We start from the raw sequence: 22148 nt of genomic DNA on the forward strand, positions 1-22148 counted from the left end.
ATTTCCCCAAAGTGGTGAGAATTAATGTTTTCTAGCTTGCAGACAGCTCAGAGATGAGAGGCATGGACCCAAGTCTTCCCCATCAGGCTGAGAGTTCCTCTAGGCCAGAGCATGAGCCTCCCCCATCAGACTGGAAGAGTTTACCTAGGATGGATGGCCCATGTACTCTCCCTCTTCCCCCTGAATCCTGTGGACACACTACAGCCATGGGTGGGAAGGAACAACAGAACCTTCTCTGGCCTTAAGAGCAAACATACGACCTTCCTCCCTTTTTTTTTTTTAAAATAAATTTATTTATTTATTTATGGCTGTGTTGGGTCTTCGTTTCTGTGCGAGGGCTTTCTCTAGTTGTGGCAAGCGGGGGCCACTCTTCATCGCGGTGAGCGGGCCTCTCACTGTTGCGGTCTCTCGTTGCAGAGCACAGGCTCCAGATGCGCAGGCTCAGTAGTTGTGGCTGACGGGCCCAGTTGCTCCGCGGCATGTGGGATCTTCCCAGACCAGGGCTCGAACCCGTATCCCCTGCATTGGCAGGCAAACTCTCAACCACTGCGCCACCAGGGAAGCCCTCTTCCTCCCTTTTCAATGTAATTCCCTCTACTCTTTAACTGGTAAAAGATTGAAATCAAGTTTCGGGATGCCAGATGGGTCAGAAACCCACAGAAGCCCTGCATGTTCCTCTTTGTTAAAAAGAAGACAGTTTAAAAAAAAAAAAAAAACTATAATGCGAATACTTTATTATCAACGAGTGACTGGTATTAGCTTTTTGCCTGGGCATTAATATTTCAAAAACCATACACCAAACCCAGGCTCTTCCACCTAGCTCTGCTGTATCATTTTCTTTAAAAAAAAAAAAAAAAACAACAACAACAAAAACCATAAAGAAGAGGAAGGAGGAGAAGAAAGAAAATATATCTGTATTATAAGCCAAAGTGCGTCTTTCTTGTTTTGTCCATATACACACATTGCACCATACATAAATAATTACATTGTAAAAATGACTCCATAATTACAAGTATAATATATATTTCCATATAATATATAAAACTTTATATTAAATCTAGGTAGATGATATCTGGGGGGGGTCGTCCGTGGGGGCTGTGTCTCTGGGCACGGGGCCCCCGTTGGCGGGGCGGGTGGCGGGCCGCTATCTGTGGTTGTTGAGGAGGATCTCAAGCCAGCAGGGGCAGGAGGTGATGAACTGCCGGGAGTAGCAGGGACCCCAGCCCTTGGCGAAGCTGATGCGGACGCTGTTGGGGTCGTAGGGGCCGTCGGCGGCGTCGGGCTCGGGCCCGTGCTGGAGCAGGCCGGAGCGCTCGAAGTCAAACACCTTGATGGAGTAGCCGGGGGGCACCTTGCGGACCACCAGGGCGCGGCCGCCGGGCGCGTCCAGCGTGGGGGAGTTGACGAAGATGGGGTGCTCGCCGCGGTTGTAGGCCCACACGCCGTCCGGCTCCTTGCTGAGCAGGATGCCGAAGCCGATCTTGCTGCGCGTGCGCCGCACCGACTCACTGCGCTGCTCCAGGTTGAGCTGGCCCAGGCAGAAGCCGCTGCCCTGAGGTAGGTCGTAGAAGATGCTGACGGCCTGGTCATACACCGCGTAGAGGCGGCCCACCCGTGTCCGGTGCTCCCAGTAGGCCACGCTGCACCAGTGGCTCGGCTTGGTGGCATCCGGAGACATGCTGGCGTCTGCAGGGCAAGCACAGGGCACGCGGGTGTTATTCCAGGGCAGCGGAAGCGGCACTGCCGCCTGGCCGGTGGGCTTTGAGGGGGGTCTCTGGCGCCCAACAGACATGGGGAGCACTACTGCGGGCCAGGCCGTCCTCAGATTTAACCCACAGCAGGACCCCACCGCCCACCCCACCCCCAGACACACACGAAGGCAAGGCACCTACCGTGCCAGGTGCCTGTGGGTACCCAAACACGAACCACACCCGGCTCCTGCCTGTAGAATTTTACAAGCCAGCAGGAGAGGGACACACACCCACACACCCAAGGGAGGGACTGACTGGCGAGCACCTACATTGTTCCGGGTGCTGTGCTCTGCACTCCTCACTCTGCACGTGACTCACTGGGTCCTCCCATAACTGTGCGGAGGCCACCTTCTCACTTTACAGACGAGCTTCCGGGACTTGGCAGCCACCAAGCAGCCTGCCCAAGGCCACTCAGCCGGCGAGTGGCACCACCGGGATTTGAACCCGGTCAGTCCAGGCCTCAACCTGAACAGAGCGGGGTGAAGCTATCAGAGGGCATAAACCGCCCCTCAGAGGGGACTCAGGCATAGGAAGGCACGGTGCGGTGGGGAATGTGGCCCCCAGGACCTCTTCCGGCCCAGAATGGGAATCGCGGCTGCCCGACGGCGCCCAGCCTCAGCCTGGAGCGTTACGCAGGGTCTCCCAGTAACCCCCACCCCCGGCCCCTCAAGTTGGCTCTCTGGGCAGGAAGTGCAGCTTTTCACCAGAACTGTAGCCGCCTCTGTGAGACAGAGAAGCAGAGGGTCTCTAAGTGCAAAAGGAAATCGCTCCTCGAGGGCTCCAGTTTGCCAGCGGCTCCTCTCCGGGCCTCAGTTTCCCCATAGACGGCAAAGGGGTGGCCTGCATGATGACTGGGATCCCTCCGCACTCCAGCTTGGGGCATCTCTACATGTCTGCATGAATTTAACAATTTTCTGAGACCAGGCGTAATACCAGGTATAGGCAAGGGGCCCATCTTGAAGGGCAGCCCCCTCCTCACTGCTCTCGGGTGTGGCCGGCTTCTCAGATTCTGAAGCGTTTTGACATCTGGTCTCTCCTTTGAGCTCAGGGCTCTGACAAGCAGGTGGGCACCCATGACTGCCCGGTGGGGTTATGTGTTCCCACACAGGCCCCTGGCTGGGGCTTTTGCAGAGGGCGAAGGTCTGCTGGAGGCCTGATGAGGATGCACTGAGGACCTTTATGGCTCGGCTTCTCCAAAAGAAACAGATTAAAGTCCAATCAGGGGCTTCCCTGGTGGCGCAGTGGTTGAGAGTCCGCCTGCCGATGCAGGGGACACGGGTTCGTGCCCCGGTCCGGGAAGATCCCACATGCCGCGGAGCGGCTGGGCCCGTGAGCCATGGCCGCTGAGCCTGCGCGTCCGGAGCCTGTGCTCCGCAACGGGAGAGGCCACAACAGTGAGAGGCCCGCGTACCGCAAAAAAAAAAAAAAAAGTCCAGTCAAACCTGAGGGAGAAAGCACTGCCAACAACTTCCGTCAGGAGCCTGGGTGAGGTCAGCTCTGTCTGCCTTCAGCCCAGCCCCTCCTAGAGGCCCCAGAGCAGCCAGGTGACAGGGCTCCTGACATTCTCTTATGTGCTGGGAGGCCCACCTAGCAGGAAAATGTCCACCTGAGGGGCCTCCTGTGGGCTGCCTGCTCTGCTGTGGCCTGGGGCTGGGCACAGTCCCAAAGGGCATGCTCCTTGCCCTCTGCCTGGCATTAAGATCCCAGCCGCAGGTCCCCAGGCCAGCCCCTGAGGACATATCATTCTGTCTCACAGTCCCCATCCAGGCCCCTCGTGGTTCTAGCTGATGGTCGGGATGGGGGAAAGAGGCCCTGCTCCCTGCCCTCAGCTGACTTGCCCCTTAGCCAGTGCGCAGAGAGACAGCTCTAGCCCGTGGTAGGTGACACAGCTGCAGGCACTAGGCCAGCCCCAGCAGGTGAACAGCTAGGAGCACCCCAAGCCATTGCCCCTTTCTCCATCCACCCATCCAGCACTGGTCTGAGAGTTTCCAAGAGCCAGGAGAGCAGCACCATCCCAGCCTGGCCGTGAAACTGCAACGCCAACCTTCTCACCGAGCGACAAGAACTCCGTTAGTGCACTAGGGACAGAGAGGCGGGGAAGCAAAGAAGCTACGCCTGGAGAATGTCGGGTGACAAGACAGACAACAGGCATCCCTGAGTGCCTTGCACGAGCCAGGCGCCTTCTTCACAACGGCCTTGGTCGCACCTGTTATCACCCCAGTTCACAGGTGTGGTAACTGAGGCCCAGGGAGGTGCCAGAACCGGACAAGGGCACACGCTAGTGAGCCAGCATCAGTGCCAGGCCACACTCCCGAGGGCAGCTCTTCTCCGTACTCCGGGCAGACACCCCCCAAAACCCAGGCACCAAGCAAATGCCCCCCTTCTCGAAACCTCACCCCGTTTGTAACCACGACTGCTCTCGTGGTCTGTGAGTCCTAGAGGTGCTCGCCCACAAGCCGGTGAGGCACTGTCCGCCCCAGAAACGAAAGGTCTTCATTCCCTGAAGACTCAGCCAGTCCCCCTGAGTGAGGGGGTGCTGCCATCCCCTCCACCGGTAAGCTCAGAGAGGCCACCCGAGTCATCAAGTGGCAGCTCTGCCCCCGGAGGGAGCCACGCTGTCGTAAAAGGCAGAGAAGCCGTTTAACAGTCAGGGGGTGGGGGTAATGGGATTGAGGGGGTGGGGTAATTCCTCCCTCCCAGCTCCTAAAAGGCTTTCAATTCAAGGCCAAGTGGGCCTTCCTGTCCCCCTCCTCTCAGTACCTCCCACCCCAGCCGAGTCAAATGCGCCCTCGCCCTCTACGCCCATCTCATCGACACCTGTGTCCCCGGCCTTGCCCCAGTCAGCGCTCTTCGCAGGGGAATGGGACCCTGTGAGTGGGGATGAACCCCAGCCCCTCACCCACCCCCCCGCCACCCTGGAGCTGCCCTAGGGCCCAGCCTGCCCCATCCGTGGCGCTCAGGGACACTCCCCGGGCCAGGCCTCACTTTCCGCGGCCTCTTTGGTTGAACAGACTGGGTAACAACTCATCAGGCCTGGGCTCCAGGCCATGTCTTCCAAATTCCAGGGGATGGACTGTCACCTCTGAGAAGCCCTCTCTGACCTCTCCCTCCTGTGCGCCTAGAGCCTTAAATGCAGTCCCTCCCTTGGCCTGAGCAGGTGTCTGTGCCCCTGGCTGGCCTCAACTCTCAAGGAGGAAGGGGTGGGTCTTAGTCCTTTCTGCATCTGTCCCAAGTCTGCATGTATCCCCAGGGTGCTCTTGGAACACCTACAAGGGAAGAAGGAAGGAAATAAAATAGATCCCAAGTGTTGGCACACTGCCCTCACCCCTACCCCCCACAGGAATCCTGCTCAGCAGGTGGGACCGATGCCCTCAGGCCCAAGGGGGTGCTGGGCAAGGACTAGGGTCTCAGGTCTGATCCTGAGAGAACAGGCCGGCAGGTGAGCCCATCACCATGCTTGGGGCATCCCCGTCCCCACCTAGCTCTGAGGGTCTCTGGGCTCCAGAGCTGGAGGGTTCCCCCCGCATCATCTCATCCAGGGAGCACCGATGCTTTGGGCTTTCACAAACCAATACACTGTTTAATGGAGGGGTTGGGAATGTCATAAGGTTACCACGGTTTTATTTTGTCACATACAGACTTATTAAAAACCCCAAGACCATCTACTATCACTAGCACAAAAGAAAGTAATTTGATACTCACAAAATAGGTAGGACGTAAATCAGAAAATTTTAAATTAATACATTTAGATTATAAGAAGCTTTCTTATTTCTTGCACCATGGGCCAATGAGAACTTAGTCCGGAGGCTGGCCTGTGGGAACTATCAGTTGAGTCCAATGTCCTTGTGCCTCCAAGATGGCACCTCCGGGGGTACCGGGTGACTTGCCCAAGGACACACAGCAGTGGGTGGCAGAAGTGGGACCAGAACTAGAGACCCCAGATTCTAACCTAATGCTTGTCACATGATCCAAAAGGTTTCCTAGTGAGACAGACCTAAGCTCTCACCACTGACTGGATAGGTGGCCATGAACAAGCCACTGAATGTCCCCAAGCCTCAGTCTCCCCATTTGTAAAATGGACTTACTCATAACTGAGCGCCTCATCTGCACAGTCCATCTTTGGATTTTCTGGCAACTCTGGCAGCAGACCAATCGGGAGCAGAAAGAAGCAGCTGTCTGTTTATCCGTCCCAGCGCTGGCCTAACCCTTCCAAGGCTAGGGCTCCTTAGGGGTGCCACGGGTCACGACCCAGGGTCATTCCCCAGCACGGGAAGTTACAATAGGACAATGGACGGCAATGCCCTTTGCAAACGGTAAGGTACTTTACAAATGTTAAGGTTTAGCTCCCAGCCCGGTACCTGAGATGCAAAGAGATGCTCAGTAAGCGAAGGAATGAAGGGTGAAGCAATGAATAACTGAATGTGGGAGACACAGATGAGTGCTCCTGGGGTTCTATTTACACACACACGCACATGCGCACATGCGCACGTGCGCGTGCACGCGCGCGCGCACACACGTATTCAGATCTCATGCCGTGTGTTCAGAGCAAGCCGACCCGCCCTCTTTGAGAAGGCAGGCACCCCCAAACCCAGGGTCACCTCTCCACTCCTCACAGACGCAGAGCCCCACCCGACCCACCACACCTCGTCTGTGGCCTGGGCTGCCACTCAGGCCGCGAGGGGACAGTCTCTTGCAGAAGATCTTTTGCTTTTCGTGGCTCCAGGGCTGTGGTCCCGCCATCAGCCTAATTAGGAACCAGCTCCTTAATTGCAAATAAATACCGCGGAGTCAGACCCGAGTGAACAACATCAAAGATGACCGCGCTCTGACCGAAACTCCTGCTCGCTACCCCCTGCTCAAGGCCTGGCCTAGTTCCCAGCCAGACTCTGGGTCCCAGCTGGAAGGGTTCCAGGGGAAGGGGGAGAGGAGAGGCACGGTCTGGCGCGATGTCTGGGGCAGATCTGGTGGAGCGGCACCAGGCCGGGGGTCAGGAGGCCTGCAGCCCGGTGTCCAGCCTCCTGGCCCTGATCAGGCAGGCCATCTCCCTTCTCCTGGCCTCAGTCTTCCTTTCTGAACAATGAGCTCTACATTTCTGTGATTTCATGCATGTTCACAGCAGCTCTACTCGTAATCACCCAAACTTGGAAAGCAGCTCAGATGTCCATCAACAGGAGGATGGACGTTATGGACTAAATGTTTGCGTGTGCCCCCCCCCCGCCCCAAATTCATGTTGGAAATCTTAAACCCCAATGTGACAGCATTAGAAGGTAGGGTCTTTGGGAAGTGATTAGGTCATGAACGGGATTAGTGCTCTTTAAAAGAGACCCCAGGGCTTCCCTGGTGGCGCAGTGGTTGAGAGTCCGCCTGCCGATGCAGGGAACACGGGTTCGTGCCCCGGTCCGGGAAGATCCCACATGCCGTGGAGCAGCTGGGCCCGTGAGCCATGGCCACTGAGCCTGCACGTCCGGAGGCTGTGCTCCGCAACGGGAGAGGCCACAACAGTAAGAGGCCCGTGTACCGCAAAAAAAAAAAAGAGACCCCAGAGAGCTCCCTCGTTCCACCGTGTGAGGACATAGCAAGAATACAGCCATTTATGAACCAGGAAATGGTTCTCACTAGACACCAGATCTACCGGCCCCTTGATCTTGGACTTCCCAGACTCCAAAACTGTGAGAAATAAATATGCATTATTTAAGCCACCAATTTATGGTATCGTTATTATAGCAGCCCAAACAGACTGTGATAATGGATAGACGAAAGTAAGGCTCATCCACACAGTGGAATACGACTCACCAATAAAAACGAACCAACTACTGAAACACACCACAATGTGGGTGAATCTCAGATGCACCCGGCTGAGTGAAAGAAGCCAGACACAGAAGACGTGCTGTGTGTTTCCATTGATACGAAATTCTTGAGTAGATAAAACTAACCTACAACGACAGAAATCAGAACAGGGATTACTTCTGGGGAGAGGGGACGAGGGAACTTTCTTGGGTGCTGGAAATGTTTGATATCTTGATTGGTACAGTGGGAACTCAGGTATAGACATTGTCAAAAATCATAACCTATGCACTGGAGAGCTGTGCATTTCATTGTACATATGGTGCCTTGAAAGAATTACAACGAAGATAGTGGAAATGTGCTGCTAGGCCAGCCCTCTGTGGCCATCCTGGAGTGGTCCCAGCAGGGCTCCCAGGTGGTCCAAGGGACAAGCCCTGTGTTTCCCGGCCAGAGAGGGGCGGCCTGGCCGCCCGGTGGCACCCACATTCCTGCCACCAGAGGGTGGTGATGCCTGCGGCGGGCAGGAGACTGGCCTGACAGTAGGTCCCCTGCACTGAAGCCGGCCCCTCCGACGGCTGGCGTTCCTTCCTCTTGGCCTCTCTGCCCAGCAAGGGTGCTTCGAGCCCAACGTGTAATTCTGTTGGGGTGCCGGGGCACCAAGGGGGCCAACTGCGTCTGGGGGAGGCGGGGAGAGCTGAAATCCCAAGCAAGCCTTTAGCTTCTTCGAATCAGCAGTTTTCTGTCAAAACAAAGGGCAGGAACGTTCCTGTGTGCTCCCCCGTGGGCCGCACGCTCCAAAAGCCTGAGCATACGCAATGCAGCTTGTTTTCCTTGTGATTCCCCCCTTTCCACTGGGCCAGACCGCCTTGGACTCACCCATCCTGGGAGGCAAACCAGAGACATGCCCAGATTAAAGTCTCCGATCCCTTAGACTCTACGGAAGCTGGATGCGGAGGCTCAGAGCATTCGCAGGAAGCTGGACCCTGAGTCCCCAGGTCTCCAGGGCCTGGCTGGGCCGCTCGTGCTCCTCCATGTTCAAAGCTCTCGCTGCGGCTTCACACCCCCTTGGGCCTTAGCAGCCTCCCTGCCTCTCCTGGGGCTGGCCCAGCCGCACCTCAATGAGCGATGAAACATGGGCAGACGCCATCGAGAGCTGGGAAGGGAGACTCGGAGACTCAGAGACTCAGAGAAGTTAAGTGACTTGCCCAGGGTCACCCAGCAAGTTGGTGGCAGAGCCAGAGAGGAGCCTAGGGCTGGCTTTTCCAATCCCCTTTGCACAGGGCCCCACTGGGGCCTCCTACCCTCCTGGAAAACTCCTTTCTTCTGTCCCATGTCATGCCTGTGGCTTTAAGTTCCCATCCAACCAGCAGCTTTTTCATCTGAGGCTCCCAGGCCTGGGAGTAATTATGTGGCCCTGCATCTGGTTAACCTAACACCCCTTTAAAAGCCTTGTTTGCCCATTAGATAAGTAGTTTTTGTTATCAAACTAAAGAGGGAAAAAGAAGTTTCCACTTAACCTTCCTTTGTCATTTTAAGCTACAGAAATGGCTTCAGGTTTTGAAACAAGTCCAGAGATACAGCATTAATTAGAAGCTCTTTTTTTTTTTTTCTTTGTTAAGGGAGGGGGAGACCAGTCCTTTATCCACTGGGATCCGGCAGTAAAAGCAGAGAAGGAATGTGCACAGGGCCATGTTAATGGTCAACAGCTTAGAACAAGCCTCTCCGCTGAACGCTTTCCAAAAGCAGGGCCCAGCTGACAGGAGTTTCCTCTTATTTGCTCCCACCCGCCCCTCCCCACCCCCACCTCAGCTCCAGCACCTTTGGCCCCCGGAGGAAGCCAGGCTTCCAAGAGGAAGTTCCTAATCGGTCATTACATCACGGGCGGTCTAGCCACCGCCACTGCCTGCACGGGGTCCACCTTGGGGGCTCTTTCAGCCGCTGGTCTCTGGGGCCAAGGACTGTGCTTTGCCACCACTTTGCAGACAGTTGACCAGCCTCTCTGCTCTGTGTGTGTGTGTGTGCGCGCGCGCGTTGTGTGTGGTGCAAAAGGAGAATGACAGCAAGGGGAGGAGGGAGGCCAGGAAATGCGTGATCCATGTGGCCAAAATTCATGATTCTGCAGATGCAAAAACTGAGGCCCAAAGAGGGAAGGGAACTTGCCAAGGTTACAGGGAAAATTTGCAATACAGGGGCTTCCCTGGTGGCGCAGTGGTTGAGAATCTGCCTGCCAATGCAGGGGACACGGGTTTGAGCCCTGGTCTGGGAAGATCCCACATGCCACGGAGCAACTAGGCCCGTGAGCCACAACTACTGAGCCTGCGCGTCTGGAGCCTGTGCTCCGCAACAAGAGAGGCCACGACAGCGAGAGGCCCGCACACCACGATGAAGAGTGGCCCCCGCTTGCCACAACTAGAGAAAGCCCTCGCACAGAAACGAAGACCCAACACAGCCAAAAACTAATTAATTAATTAAAGTACCCTTAATTTTAAAAAAGAAAGAAAATTCGCAATACAGTGGCTAGGACCAGTTGGATGTCTCCTGCACAGGGCCCGGAAGTAAAGCTGCCTGCATGTGAATCTCAGCTCTGCCACTCACTAGTGGTGAAATCTTGGGTAAGTGACTTCACCCCCTGGGCCTCAGTTTCCTAATCTGTAAAATGGGGATGCAATCAGAGTTTACTGCCTCGGGCTGCTGGGATTAATTTCAAGTGCATTGAATAATCCCTGGTTCAAAATAAGCACTCCATAAGTAACAGCTATTATTTTTTACTAGTATTATTACCACCATCTTATCTCTATATGTTATTTGCATAAATTATTTAATAGATTGACTCAGCCTGTATAGTTCATAAGGGTATTCATATTAGGTAATAATAATACCTGCAATGTGCCAATGGAATTGAGAACCAAGGGGAAATAAGAGGAGGAGTACTAGTAGTAGTAGTAATAATAACAATACAATAAGGCAGCCAGTAGTAGTAGTAATAATAGTAATGATGATGATTTACCAGCCAACATTTAATGAACCTTTACCAAGTGCCAAGCAGAGTATGAAGCACTTTAAATGCAGTATCTCAACATACTGTCAATCCTCTCAGTAATTCCCATTTTAAGAGGCAGCTGAGGCCTGAATGTCAGGTAGTGTGTCCACAGTCCTCAGCTAGGAAGTTGCAAAGCTGGGATTCAAGCTCACATCTATCTAGAGACAGGGGGCTTTGCGTTACTCTCTCATGGTTGCAACCTATAGGCTGCAAACCTCCAGAGGCCTGCCGAGTAATGGCACAGGGACTGTGCTGTAATAACCCACCCGTGTCCACTCCAAGCTGGCACGTGGAGACTCTATAAAGACTGGATGTGAAAAGTGGCCCTTGGATGTGGCAATGTGGGGACCCCACCACACGCTGCCCACCTTCTAGGAAGACAGGGGTTTTTCAGAAACCATGCCATATAACAGCTATCTACGGTCCCCTATGCAGCCCCGCAAACACATACACTTTTTTGGTTTTTAAGTACAGTTTCTCCCATGCACTCCCACCACCCCTCCTCAACACAACGAGCATTTTCTAAATGCACTGCAGTTAGGAAGGGTGACCTTGGGAAAGGGCTGCTGACCCTGGCTGAGTAACTGGAGTGTGGGAGCTGCCGGGTGCTCTGTGCTCGGCACCAAGTCCAGGAAGCAGAATCACCTCCATTCTCAGAGGACAGACCCCAGGGACAGAGGCCACACAGCAGTACAGCACGGGAACCCTGACCGACGGCCTCTGAGCCCAGCTCCTCTCTGCTGTGCCCTCGCTGCTGCCTCATCTGCTCCCTCTGCTCTTCTGGGGAGTCCATGGAACCCCTGCCCTGAGGGGTTTAGAGGGACGTGAGTATGAGGATAGTCAGTGGCCGCCCAGCTGAGTCGTAACTGGCCTTCTCTAGAGAGAGGCCTGCTGGGCCCGGCAGGAAGGCCTTTCTTCTGGCCTTGGTGCCCTGACCCCAGCCTGCTCGGCCCCAGGTCTCTGGTTGAACAAAGTGGCGGTCTGGGCTGTGGGGAAGGTTTCCATTCATCTATCTTGTGCAGTAGTCAAAACAGATCCTGAAAAGACGAACTCCTCTTGTAACCCTGACATAAAACAAGCTTTCACCTGGGCCCTAATACACACAGGCCTGCTCAGTCTCCTCCACAGGTAGTTTCCCTGGCACCTACCAGGACCTAAGACTTCTATCAGCATCCTTCTCGCCCTGCCTCCCTAGCAAGATTGTTCCAGGTTCCCTGGGCCCAGTGGGCAGTGGCTTCTCTCCCCAGACCTTGGTGCTCTGTGGTCCAAGCTCCCTTCTTAAAACCACTCTGCAGACAGCTCCAGCTTCTGAGAGCCCCACTGAGGCAGCCATCAGATCACTCTCCATCAGAGTGAGAAACACTGATGAGAAACTCCTCCCCAGAAACACTGGTGTGCCGGCCTGGCCTGGCCCCATGCTCCTAAAGGAAAGTCCAACACCCTAAGCCACCCAAGGAGGCAGGGCAGGGGAACCACTCAGACTTCTAACAGGGAACCAGGTCCGGGTGGGAGAATTCTGGTTCCCTGTGCCCTGGAAGGAAGGATGGTGAAAAGCATCTGTCTTCGAGGGGAGGGGAGAGCCGGGCGATAAGCGGCTTATAAAATCAGCCCCACGTTTTCCAGAAGGAACCAGTTTCTGCAGCAAAAGGCTCTGAACTTTGCTCCCATTCCAGGTCTTCTTTTGTTTTATCACAGAGTCAGACTCTGAGTGTGTTTGTTTGTTTTCTTAGCCAGAGACCCCCTGGGATGGGAAAGCCTGGCTTTTCATATTGCCCCTGGAAAGATTCTAAAAACACAGTGTGCACCATAATGAAGCTGGGTACCTCAGTCCCCAGGAAAGAGAAGGCGGGTGTGAGAAGGGAAGGGGCCCCCCAGTCCTCCCTGGCTGCGGGTCTGCCCTGCCGATGGCCAAACTCCTGAATTCACACAAGAACCAGGCCCCTGGCTGCTCTCTGGGTTCCTGTCTTGGCGGAGTTTGGGTTTTCACACCTTAGGCTTCAAGTGCCAAAGTTCACTGACTCAGCCCAACCTTGACTTCCCTGTTGAAGAAAATCGGCCCTTTGGGGGTTCAGATGGGGACAGCCTGGGCATGTGTCAGAGGTGCGTTGGGGGGCGCGATCTGTGGCAGTTGGTGTGCTTCAAGGAAGCTCATTTGGGGGTACTTTCCTGCCCTGCAGGCTACCAGAGCTGGGGGAATTCAGGACAGCTCCGTTTCTCTTTTATTTCCCAAATACAATTTGAGTTTTATTGGCAAACCTCCTGCCTTAAACTTCTACTTGGACCCAATGTAAAGCCATAAAAGCAAAGTACCTTAAAACTGCCCTCAATGAGCCTGTCTCAGCAGCTCTGCGGGGCTGGAACCTGCCCTGGTGCAGAAACGTCCCAGGGGAGGCACCCCTGCTACTGGGATCCCTTAGTTCCCTGTGCTTTGAACACCCCACTCTGTGTGTACTTTGTCCATCCCACCCTCTCTTGATCTGGAAGATTCCCTGAGACCACAGGCAGCAGAGAGGTGAACTAGTACAGATCTTAACAGCTGGGTTACTGTGGGCAGGCGACTACGTCTCTGAGGGCCGGGACCAGCTAGAATTTGGGGGGCCCAGTGCAAAGTGAAAATGCAGGGCTCCTTGTTCAAAAAGTATTCAGAATTTCAGTGGTGAAAGCATAGCCTTAAATTGAGCTGAGGCCCCTTCTGAGCACGGGCCCTGAGTGGGGCACTCACTGGACACCCATGAAGCCAGCGTAATAACTCACTCAAAGGGGTCAAGGGCAGGGGGCAGGTCCATGACGGGCCTAACAACGGTAACTAGCACTTGATGAACATGAGTTTCCTCCTCCCTTCCCCAAAGTTTGTCAGACTCTTACTCAACCGTCAAGACCCCGATGTCACCTCCTTTGAAAAGCCTTCCTCAGTCCCTGCGTCTGAACTGCACGGCCCCTCCTCCATGACACTCTTTGATGCCATCATCAGGAGGGCATGTGTCTCCACCGCACCCACCTGCAAGCTGGCTGGCCTGGCATGAGGCGTCACTCATCTCTGCCCCTCCTCCCCCTGAGACCTGGCACCCTGCCACCGGACCAGGGTGCTGTCAACAATGGGCGCTGAATGGAATTTCACATCCAAGAGCTGGGAGGGCACTTGGGAAATCATCGGGTTTTCCCCAGGTCTGAAAAAGATGCAGCAGCTGTACCGTTCCCATTGAATAGATGACACCACTGAGGCTCAGAAGCCAGGACACTGAGCGGGGGAGGGAGAAGCAGCATCCCTACTTGCTGATCCTCATGGTGCAGCCCCACCAATGGAACGCCGGATGAGCTCGCTATGTGCCACACTTGTTTCAGTGGCTCAAAAACAAAACGCCTAAAGCCTACAGTTGTCTGGCAATGGGGGTGGATTTAATTTCTCAGACTCGCTAAGTCTATGAGGGTGAATGGAACAGGGAGCACGGCTGTCAACGGAAGCGTCAAAGAATAGGATGGGGAGCTGGTTCTCTTATTTGCAAAGTTCTCAAAAATACGCCTCATCTAACACCAGCCTGGTGTCGTTTACCAACGAGCCAGTACCATGTGACCTTTGCAAGTCAAATACACCTGCCTTATTTACATTAAAGATGCACTTTGGGATAAACACCCCCAAATTAAAGTCCCGGGGTGGGGGCACTCAAATTAAATCCTTGCATTAAATCCTTCCCTTAAAAATATCCTTCTGTAACACAAAGGTACATGATCTACACCTCTTTAGTGAACACAGCGTCCTACAGGCTGGAGTTTCTTCAAGTGAGGGTTGCCTGGATCACATACATTTCTGGAACACACAAGAGTGCTTTATAATAAGCAAAAAGCTAATATTGACTGCAGAGACCATTAAGCCCCAATTAAATACTAATATCTGCTGTAAAGAGCACAGTAACATGAGCTTTAAAGGTTCCCTGCAAAAATGTTGCAAGATGACCTAGGGCTTGGCAGAAGCTCACGCCTGCGAGCCGGCCTCCTGTCTGTGGTTGTGCTCCTGCGTAAAACTGAAGCCGCTGAAGCTGCTCGGCACCTTCCGTGCCCAAGCTCCAAGCTGCCTGGAGAGGGATGGCTTCTTTGCTATGGGGCTAGAGGTGCAGAGAAGGGAGCGCGCCAGGCGGTCCGTCCATCACATCAGGCCAGCGGGTGGACACAGCCCCGCAGACTTGCGCCCCATGCCTCAGCCCCAAGTCCAGGACCCGTTTCCAAAGCAGAAGGAGGCGAAGCTTGGTTCTCACAGCCCCTGTAGCCCAAGCCAAGAAGGTGGCTGTACCCCCATTGATAGTGATGGTGGGATACTGTTTCTAACCGTGGAAGGTTTTCCAATTCTCCAAGCCCATTTTAGGTTATGGAATATAAAGCCCAGACAGGTTGGGTGACTGCCCACAGGGGGTTAACGAGGAAGGAGGACCAGGGCTCATCCACATCTTCGGAGGCCAAAGGTGCTCCTTCCACTGTCTGCGCGGTGCCCCACCCCCGCTCACCCCCGGCCAAGCATCTTGGGAAAATGAGTCATCAGCTCAGTAACAGTTTCTCAGAGTAATGCTTTAGTCTGTGTCCAGGTACACATGGGCACACGCTGCACGACTCAAGTCAATGCAGCGATAATGTGAGCGCAATTGTCACAACTGTCAACTGTGCTTCTGTTTAGTCTCCTATTCCCAAGGCTAACTTTTCAGCCAAGAGGGGCACAAGGCTTGTTTGCCATGATCCAATTCTTAATCCTTAATTGTCTTCTAGGAAAGACAAGAGGACCGGGGAGACCTATGGGCAGAACCCAACCGATGGCAATGCCCAAGTGCCTTCTAGAACTGCCTCCCGCTCCTGAGGGCTGTCTGCAGCCACAGGGACCTGTGTGATAAGGGGAGGAAGGAGTGCCTTTCCTGAATCATGGGGAAGCCTGAAGAGGCTCTTGGGGAAGGGAACTGAATAATCGTGTCTACCCTAGCAAGCAGCACACACCTGGCATGCACGGGCTCAGCGAACATTAGCAGAGCTTTGCTAAGTAATGATCCTGCCGTCGCTGGGTCACTACTGAGGCCTCGTCTCCCGTCAGCCTATGGGAATCCAGCTGCTATTGGCCACTGTCCGTCCACATACCCCGCCTCATTTAACCCTGAGAACAATCCTAGGAGGTGCAGAATCTTACAGAAGAGGAAATGGAGGTTAAGTCCCCTGCCCAAGGTCACAAAGCCAATTAGCCAGAATGTGAACCCAGGGGAGCCAGACTCCACACCCACTCTTCCTTCCATCCCTCCTTGCAGAGTGTGACCCAAGGGGCACTCAATTTCTAGCCTACACTGGTTCCCCCAGATAGTGCAGTCTCTCTTCCGGCCATCTCCTCCACTTGAGACCTGTACCTCCTCCGCCGCCGCTGGTGCCTGCCCCTCCGCGCCCCGCCCCCAGCCCCCCCCCCACCTCTACTGCCTCCCTTCCCCGTGGGCACAAATGACTCTGCGGGCCACCAGTGTCTGCTTTCCTGGAGCACATGCCCAAGTTGGGCCCACTAAGGAGGACCTGAAGTAATTCAGCCCATAAATCATGGCCATTGTGAATTTCCCTTTTAGCCACAGGCCAAGTCAAACTCTTCCTTCCCCCACTGTAGTTAACCACTCTGGGTTCACTGTATCTCTCGCGGCTGGCTCTGCCTGGCTGGGGGCCAGCGCTCAATTATTAATTAATCTGGGAGGTGCAGGTTGCATTCTTGGCCACCTAACCACTTCCTCCTCCGTCAGGAACTCACAGGCCAGGCCCTTTTAGTTACATCAAGCGTCTCACAACATCCCAGCCCTATCTTGTGGCCAGAGCTGCCAAGAAAGGACGCTTAAAACCAGAGTTAAAAATAACAGGAGAAAACCCAAACACCCAGAAGTCCCCTTTCCCAACTCCATCCCACAGAGCCAGCACTACCTGTGTGCAAAAAGCAAAGCGCGCCTCAGCTGCTCAGGTGTGAAATGGGACATCTCCTCCCATAACACACCAGCCGCTGCGTGCGTGCGTGCGTGTGTGTGTAGGAAGTGGGTGGCTGGGGAGCCCTCCCCTCTGAGAATTCTCACTAGCCAGAAAGAGAGACACCAAGACTTAAAACAAGCTAAGAGGCAATCCAGAGTCTGGGCACGGGAAGGTGCTGCCGCCGACATCACCTGCTCGCTTTATCCTCACTGGATGAAGGAAACTGATAGGCAGCTGCGTGAGCAGAAGGCAGGAGAGGCTCCAGCCGAGTTCAGGTTTATTCAAGTGGTTCAGGCGACTTTGGGCGTGAGGAAGAGGATGGAAGTGTGAGCCTCTCCTTGTCTGGGTCAAGTCTATGGGAGGTCTTTGCATGGACAAACACCCCAAGAAATGTGGGGATCAAACAGAGCAAGGTGACCAACCTTGGTGTGAAAGGTAGCCCCCCGTGACAATGAGGTCCAATTATGAAATCAGACCACGGCTCTCTTGAGATCGGTGCCGAAGCCTTGGGCCAAGTGGGACCACTAATTCCTGATTAGAAGTAATGCTGAAGGGTTGACGTCAATGCTACTGGGATGAATGTCAAAGGTGAGCTGTACGACCGGTGAAAGACAAAAATGATAGAGGGAACATCTCAGGTCATAAAAAGGGATAAACATCTGCTGTTGCTGGAAAGTATCCTTTGGTCACCTCCTCTCCTCCATCCCCCACTGGCCCCACACACACCCCACAGTATGTCAACCTCACCCGCAGTGTCCCAGTGTGTCCCGGTCAAGCTCCGGGGACTTAATCCCTTAGGGTGTAGTCTAGGAAAGCTCTTTGAAATCTCATGCTTTCTACTCCATGACATGTCTGCTTCCGATCAGATAAAACAAACGATTTGTCCCCCAAGCCTTCCTATAACATGGACATTCTGGGGAGGAAGGGACACTTTTGGCTTCCCTTACCCTGAGCACTGAGGCTCTTGGTTAAAGCATGCAAGATAAATGATCGTGCACATACATCAAGTACCGTTCATTAGGACCCATAAATCCAGAGTTTGTAATAATTCCGAAAGCAGCTGGGTTGAAGTTAAAAAAAAAAAAGTTTTGATAAACAAATGCAAAATATAAATAAGGTTCAGGAGAACTGTTTATCCTACTAGCACTGTATAAACAACTGGCATACCAATTACAAATCGCTCTTATCTGTGCACTAAAGCAGATCTCCGAATGACCTCTAACGGAAAACATTATCCCCGGTTAGCATCACCGTCTATGGTATTCAAACATCACAAAATTTGGTTTCTAGACAGTAACCTTTCCAATCAGCCACCATCCAATCGCCTGAATTGATGAGTCCCTGAGTTGTCAGTGTTCCCTTTCTGTGCAACTGGAAAGGAGGCCACTTGGGCGACTGTACCTCCAGCACCCCCAGGTCCCTCAGCGGCCGTCCAGGAAGGAGAGGTAGCCCTTGGCTCCCACAGGCCAACATGCCACCCAGTTATTTCCGTGCCCATCTGAAAGAAGCAGCGTTTCCTAGGGCTGCTTTCCTAGGGTATGGCCAGGGGAACCAGCCAACTGGGGCGTTTCCACGTGAGAGAGGGTAGGGAGGGGCCCCACCCCATGTGGAAACCCCTCAGGCGTCAACTGCAGTAGGGGAAGGGATGTTTATGGCCTCCTTGGTGATGTCTAATGAGCCAGGCCCCATGTTTTCTCCCTGGGAGGAAGCGTATTTCACCTCCGGGGGAGGGCTGTGGTGGTCACTGATGTTTTCTAAGAAGCAGGCAAGGTGAGGGGACCGCAGATTCAGCGCAGGGAGTCTGAGGTGGCAGGAAGAGGCCCGGGCAAGGCCGGGAAGCCGTCAAGCTGAGAGGGTGTGTTGGTCCTGGCCCGGGAGGACAGACTGTGAGGCCCCAGAGAGGCGGGCAGAGGGCCAAGCTGGAAACACCGGGGGCTGCTCCAGCCCGAGGACGTGGCCCTGCCAAGTCGGGGAGGCGGCACTGACAGGCGAAAGGCAGATTCCGGCCAGGCGGGTTCGCAAGGCCACCGAGTCAGGAGCAGCCGCCTGCGTCTCTGGGCACGTGGGGGGAGCTGTGCCAAGAAGACCCAGAGCCGCCAGCCTCCCCGGGTGCCCCTGTCCCGGCGCTACCCCGGAGACCGCCCGCCTGCGGAGCCCAGGGGAAGGCAGAGCCCCTCCGAGTGGCACTGACCTCAGGCTCAGCCTCGAGGTCGGAAGATGGTCCTGCTCCCTGCACCTTCCATCTCCTAGTTCCAGAGCTGCCCAGCAGAGCCCCAGTCCCGCCCCGAGACCACCGCTCTGCGGCTCCCGCCCTCTGCGCGTTCCAGACATCTTCTGGATCACCAAGACCCTGTGGGACCCACTGGGTGACGGAGCCCGCCTCAGAGGTGCTCCCTAGGCTAGCAGGGGCCTCTCTGCTATGCCCTGTGGGGAAGACTCATCTTGTGTCTTGTGGGGCAGGGAAGCCAGGTGTGCTGGCGGACGCTTTTTCTCCTTTCCCTACCAATTCCTTTGCACCCCTCTCCTTGGGCTTCACATACTGCTATCAGGTAAGACCAACAAAAATATGAAGGCTGGGACCTACCATACGCATGCATCTGCCCCCAGATGGACGTCCTGCCACAGACACCATGGCTTCTGTAGCTGACCCGCAGGTTGACCAGAAGGATCTTCACCCATATGTTTGGAATCTGGGCATCCACTTGGTTTAACCCTCTCCCTCCTCATGGCCTTTACCGTAAAACAGGCAGACCGATTCACTTACTTATAAAGACCCACATCCTAGTAGGTCACTCACGCCAGTCTGACCATCTCTACCTTCCCAAGGTGCCCCTCCTGACCTCTCCCACCCAGCCACTGGAACATGCAGGGCCCCACCCTGAAACCCTGAAAGCAAATTCCCTGAGGGGAAAGAGTGGGAAGGATGTTTTCAAGAACCACTCGTTGTGGGTTTGGGGTCCAGCCAACAGAAGGGCCACGGAGAGGCAAGAGCAGTATTTGCTTACGAGGCAGGGCTCCGCTCTCACGCTCGTTAAGTGCCTACTGTGTGTGAGGGTGCACCAACCCGGACTCCCTGGAAGAAGGAATAATCAATTCTGCGGCAAGGGGCGTGCTGGAGGCCGGAGGGAGGAGAGACTAACGGTGATGTCAAAGGAAATCAGAGAGGCTCTTGTTTCTGTAAACATCGCTCGTTCTGGTCAGTTCCAAGCTATTTAGTGGGCTACACACACATGTTTTTTCCCTCAAACCAAAAGAGCCCTCCCTAAGACTCCAGGCTCAGGGGAATTAAAGAAACAGCATCAACATTCTTTGCAGCTGGCCCACAGGAGGTGCGCACTGGCCCGGGCGTGTAACTAACTGCAAGCCTGCAGGAGAAGTCCCACTCCCTGTGAGTTCTGAGGGGCATTTCCCTGCTCCCAATTCAAAATGGTACCTGTCACTTGGGGAATCCACCCACCGCCCTGGTGGGTCGTGTGAATGTCTGAGAGTTGAGGGTGGGGGAGGCCATACCAGTCTTGGATTGGTAGAAACTCGGAAAATTATAGGGTGCTCTGGAACATCCCGTCTAACAGCAAAAGCATGCTTATTTCAAAGAGAAACTTGGAGGAAGTAGGGGTATCTAAAGGATTCTTGGGGAGCTGCTCAGTGTCAGCGTTAGAACTTATTCAGCCCAACCTCCTCCCTTTACAGAAGAGGAAACCGAGGCTCAGAGAGCAGCAATCACTTGCTGGAGGTGAGGCAGCAGCAGAGCCGGGTCTCACAGCTAGCGCTCCTGTCTCTAAGGAATGACTGGGTTCTATCAATACCACTGGGCACAAGGAACAAATACTCCTGATGAGTCTGGCCAACATGAATTATTTTTGCAAAAGGGTCTGTTTGTTTGTTCTTGTGAGTTGCAGGGAGAGAGTCCTTCCTCGCATGGCTGTCAGAACAACTCCCCGCCTCTGCCTGAGTAGTGACCCGCCCCGGCTGGCCGGCACCACCACAGACTCTCAGGCAAAGGATGTGCGTTGCAAAAATGGGGCAAAGTTTCCTATTCTGAAGATAACATTGTAAGACACAGGAAGTCTCCGAGCAGAGCCTGAGTTTCCAGAAGGTCTCTGCACACCCATTCGCAACCACTTCCATTGTACAGGGTTCCTAGAGATTCGAGGCTGGGGGATGGGGCGGGGGGACAGTGCTGGGAAGGGGCAGCAACTGTGACTCAGGTTAGAGTCCAGAGAGGGCTTTTCAGGCTCACTGGGCCTCCCTGCAATGCAGACCCCTCTCCGAGGGCCGGCTTCTTCAACCTAAAAACAAAAGGGTTAAAAGAGCCAGTGTTTCCCCTGCTTTGGGCCCTTATGTCCAGATTCCCAGGCCCCGCCCCTGGAGATTCTGATTCACGGGTCCTGGGTGGAGCCCAGGAATCTATGTTTTTCACAAGATTTAAGAGGCCTCTCTTCTGGCTGATATGTCACTATCCCACGAGCAGAGGGTTCAGAAGCCTGGCACAGTAGTGGGAGAGCTGGCTTCCCCGAGGGAGGGATGACAGGGGCAGGAAGGAGACCAAACCAAATTGACTTCCTAGCATTACACGGACGTGGCGGTCCCAGTGCCGGGCCAGGAGACCAGCAGGGAAGGCGACACTCTGGAGCCGCCACGGATGGCCCTGACTCAGTGCACCTGGGCGTGTCTGAGGACAGGCCCTTGGGACAGCGTGCGCCTCCTCACGGGATCCAGCATCAAGGGCCTCGGCTCCAATCCCAGCTCTGCCACTTCCTAGCTGTGTATTAGGGACGAATGGCCTTAGTCTCTCTGGGCCTTGGGTTCCCCATATGTGAAATGGGATCAAGGGCAGCCAGGACAAAGAATCGTGGGACAGGGAACGACTGTGCTAGGAGCTGACATGTCCTGCCAGCTCACCATGTGCCAGGCACCTATTTCTCACAACAACCCTGGGGTGTAAATATTATTAATTGCCCATTTGATGGACAAGGAGGAAACTGAGGCCTCCTGACCCATCCAAGGTCACCCACTGGTAAGGGGTGGTGCTGGGATTCACAAAGAGGCAGTCCAACCTCTGCTCCTGCGGGGCGGGGGGCGTGCAGCAGGCAGGGAGGCGCTCTCTCCACAGATGCCCCCTTCCATGCACAAGCACTGCCCAGAGCCCCCACAGGGCACAATGCTGGTCTCCTGTGGGGCCAGGGGACCAGGCACACCTCTGCCCTCGGAGCTCCAAGCCAGGGGAAGAGAGGACAGGACCACCAAGAACATCATAAATGAGGGGCAGCGAGGCAAAGAAGGTCGGGCCACCAAATCCTCCTAGGGAAGGAGGATGCTGACTGGTGCCCCAGAGGGGTGGAAGGGGTGGGGAGGACGGCCAGGCGCTCCAGGGCTGAGGGACGGCCTGGGCGAAGGCACACGGGCAGAAGTCAAGGCGAAAGCAGTCTCCTAAGGCCAGATCACAGAACACGGAAGGGCTCGTGGAGAAAAGAGAGTCTATAGGGGTTGGCTAGGGCTGAGCACCTGGGGTGTGTTGTGGGCATGGGTAGCCACGGGAAGGTGGTGGGCCTGACTGGTTCTCCACTGTTTCATGGGCATACATCCCTACACCCCACAGACTACTAGCT

General features: G+C 54.7%; 1 protein-coding gene across 2 annotated transcripts in view; it reads right to left on the bottom strand.

Annotated features, from left to right (window-relative positions):
- Positions 1 to 717: 717 nt before the first annotated feature.
- The window catches only part of SMAD6 (SMAD family member 6), a 74441-nt gene continuing 53010 nt past the window's right edge, over positions 718 to 22148 (bottom strand). For both annotated transcript variants that reach the window (XM_060005724.1, XM_060005723.1), the window contains one exon: positions 718 to 1686. In XM_060005724.1, the coding sequence (XP_059861707.1) occupies positions 1145 to 1686 (542 nt within the window). In that variant the 3' untranslated portion in view covers positions 718 to 1144. The remainder of the gene's footprint in view (positions 1687 to 22148) is intronic.

The sequence above is a fragment of the Delphinus delphis genome, chromosome 2, assembly GCF_949987515.2.
Source record: "Delphinus delphis chromosome 2, mDelDel1.2, whole genome shotgun sequence".
NCBI classification, from domain to species: domain Eukaryota; kingdom Metazoa; phylum Chordata; class Mammalia; order Artiodactyla; family Delphinidae; genus Delphinus; species Delphinus delphis.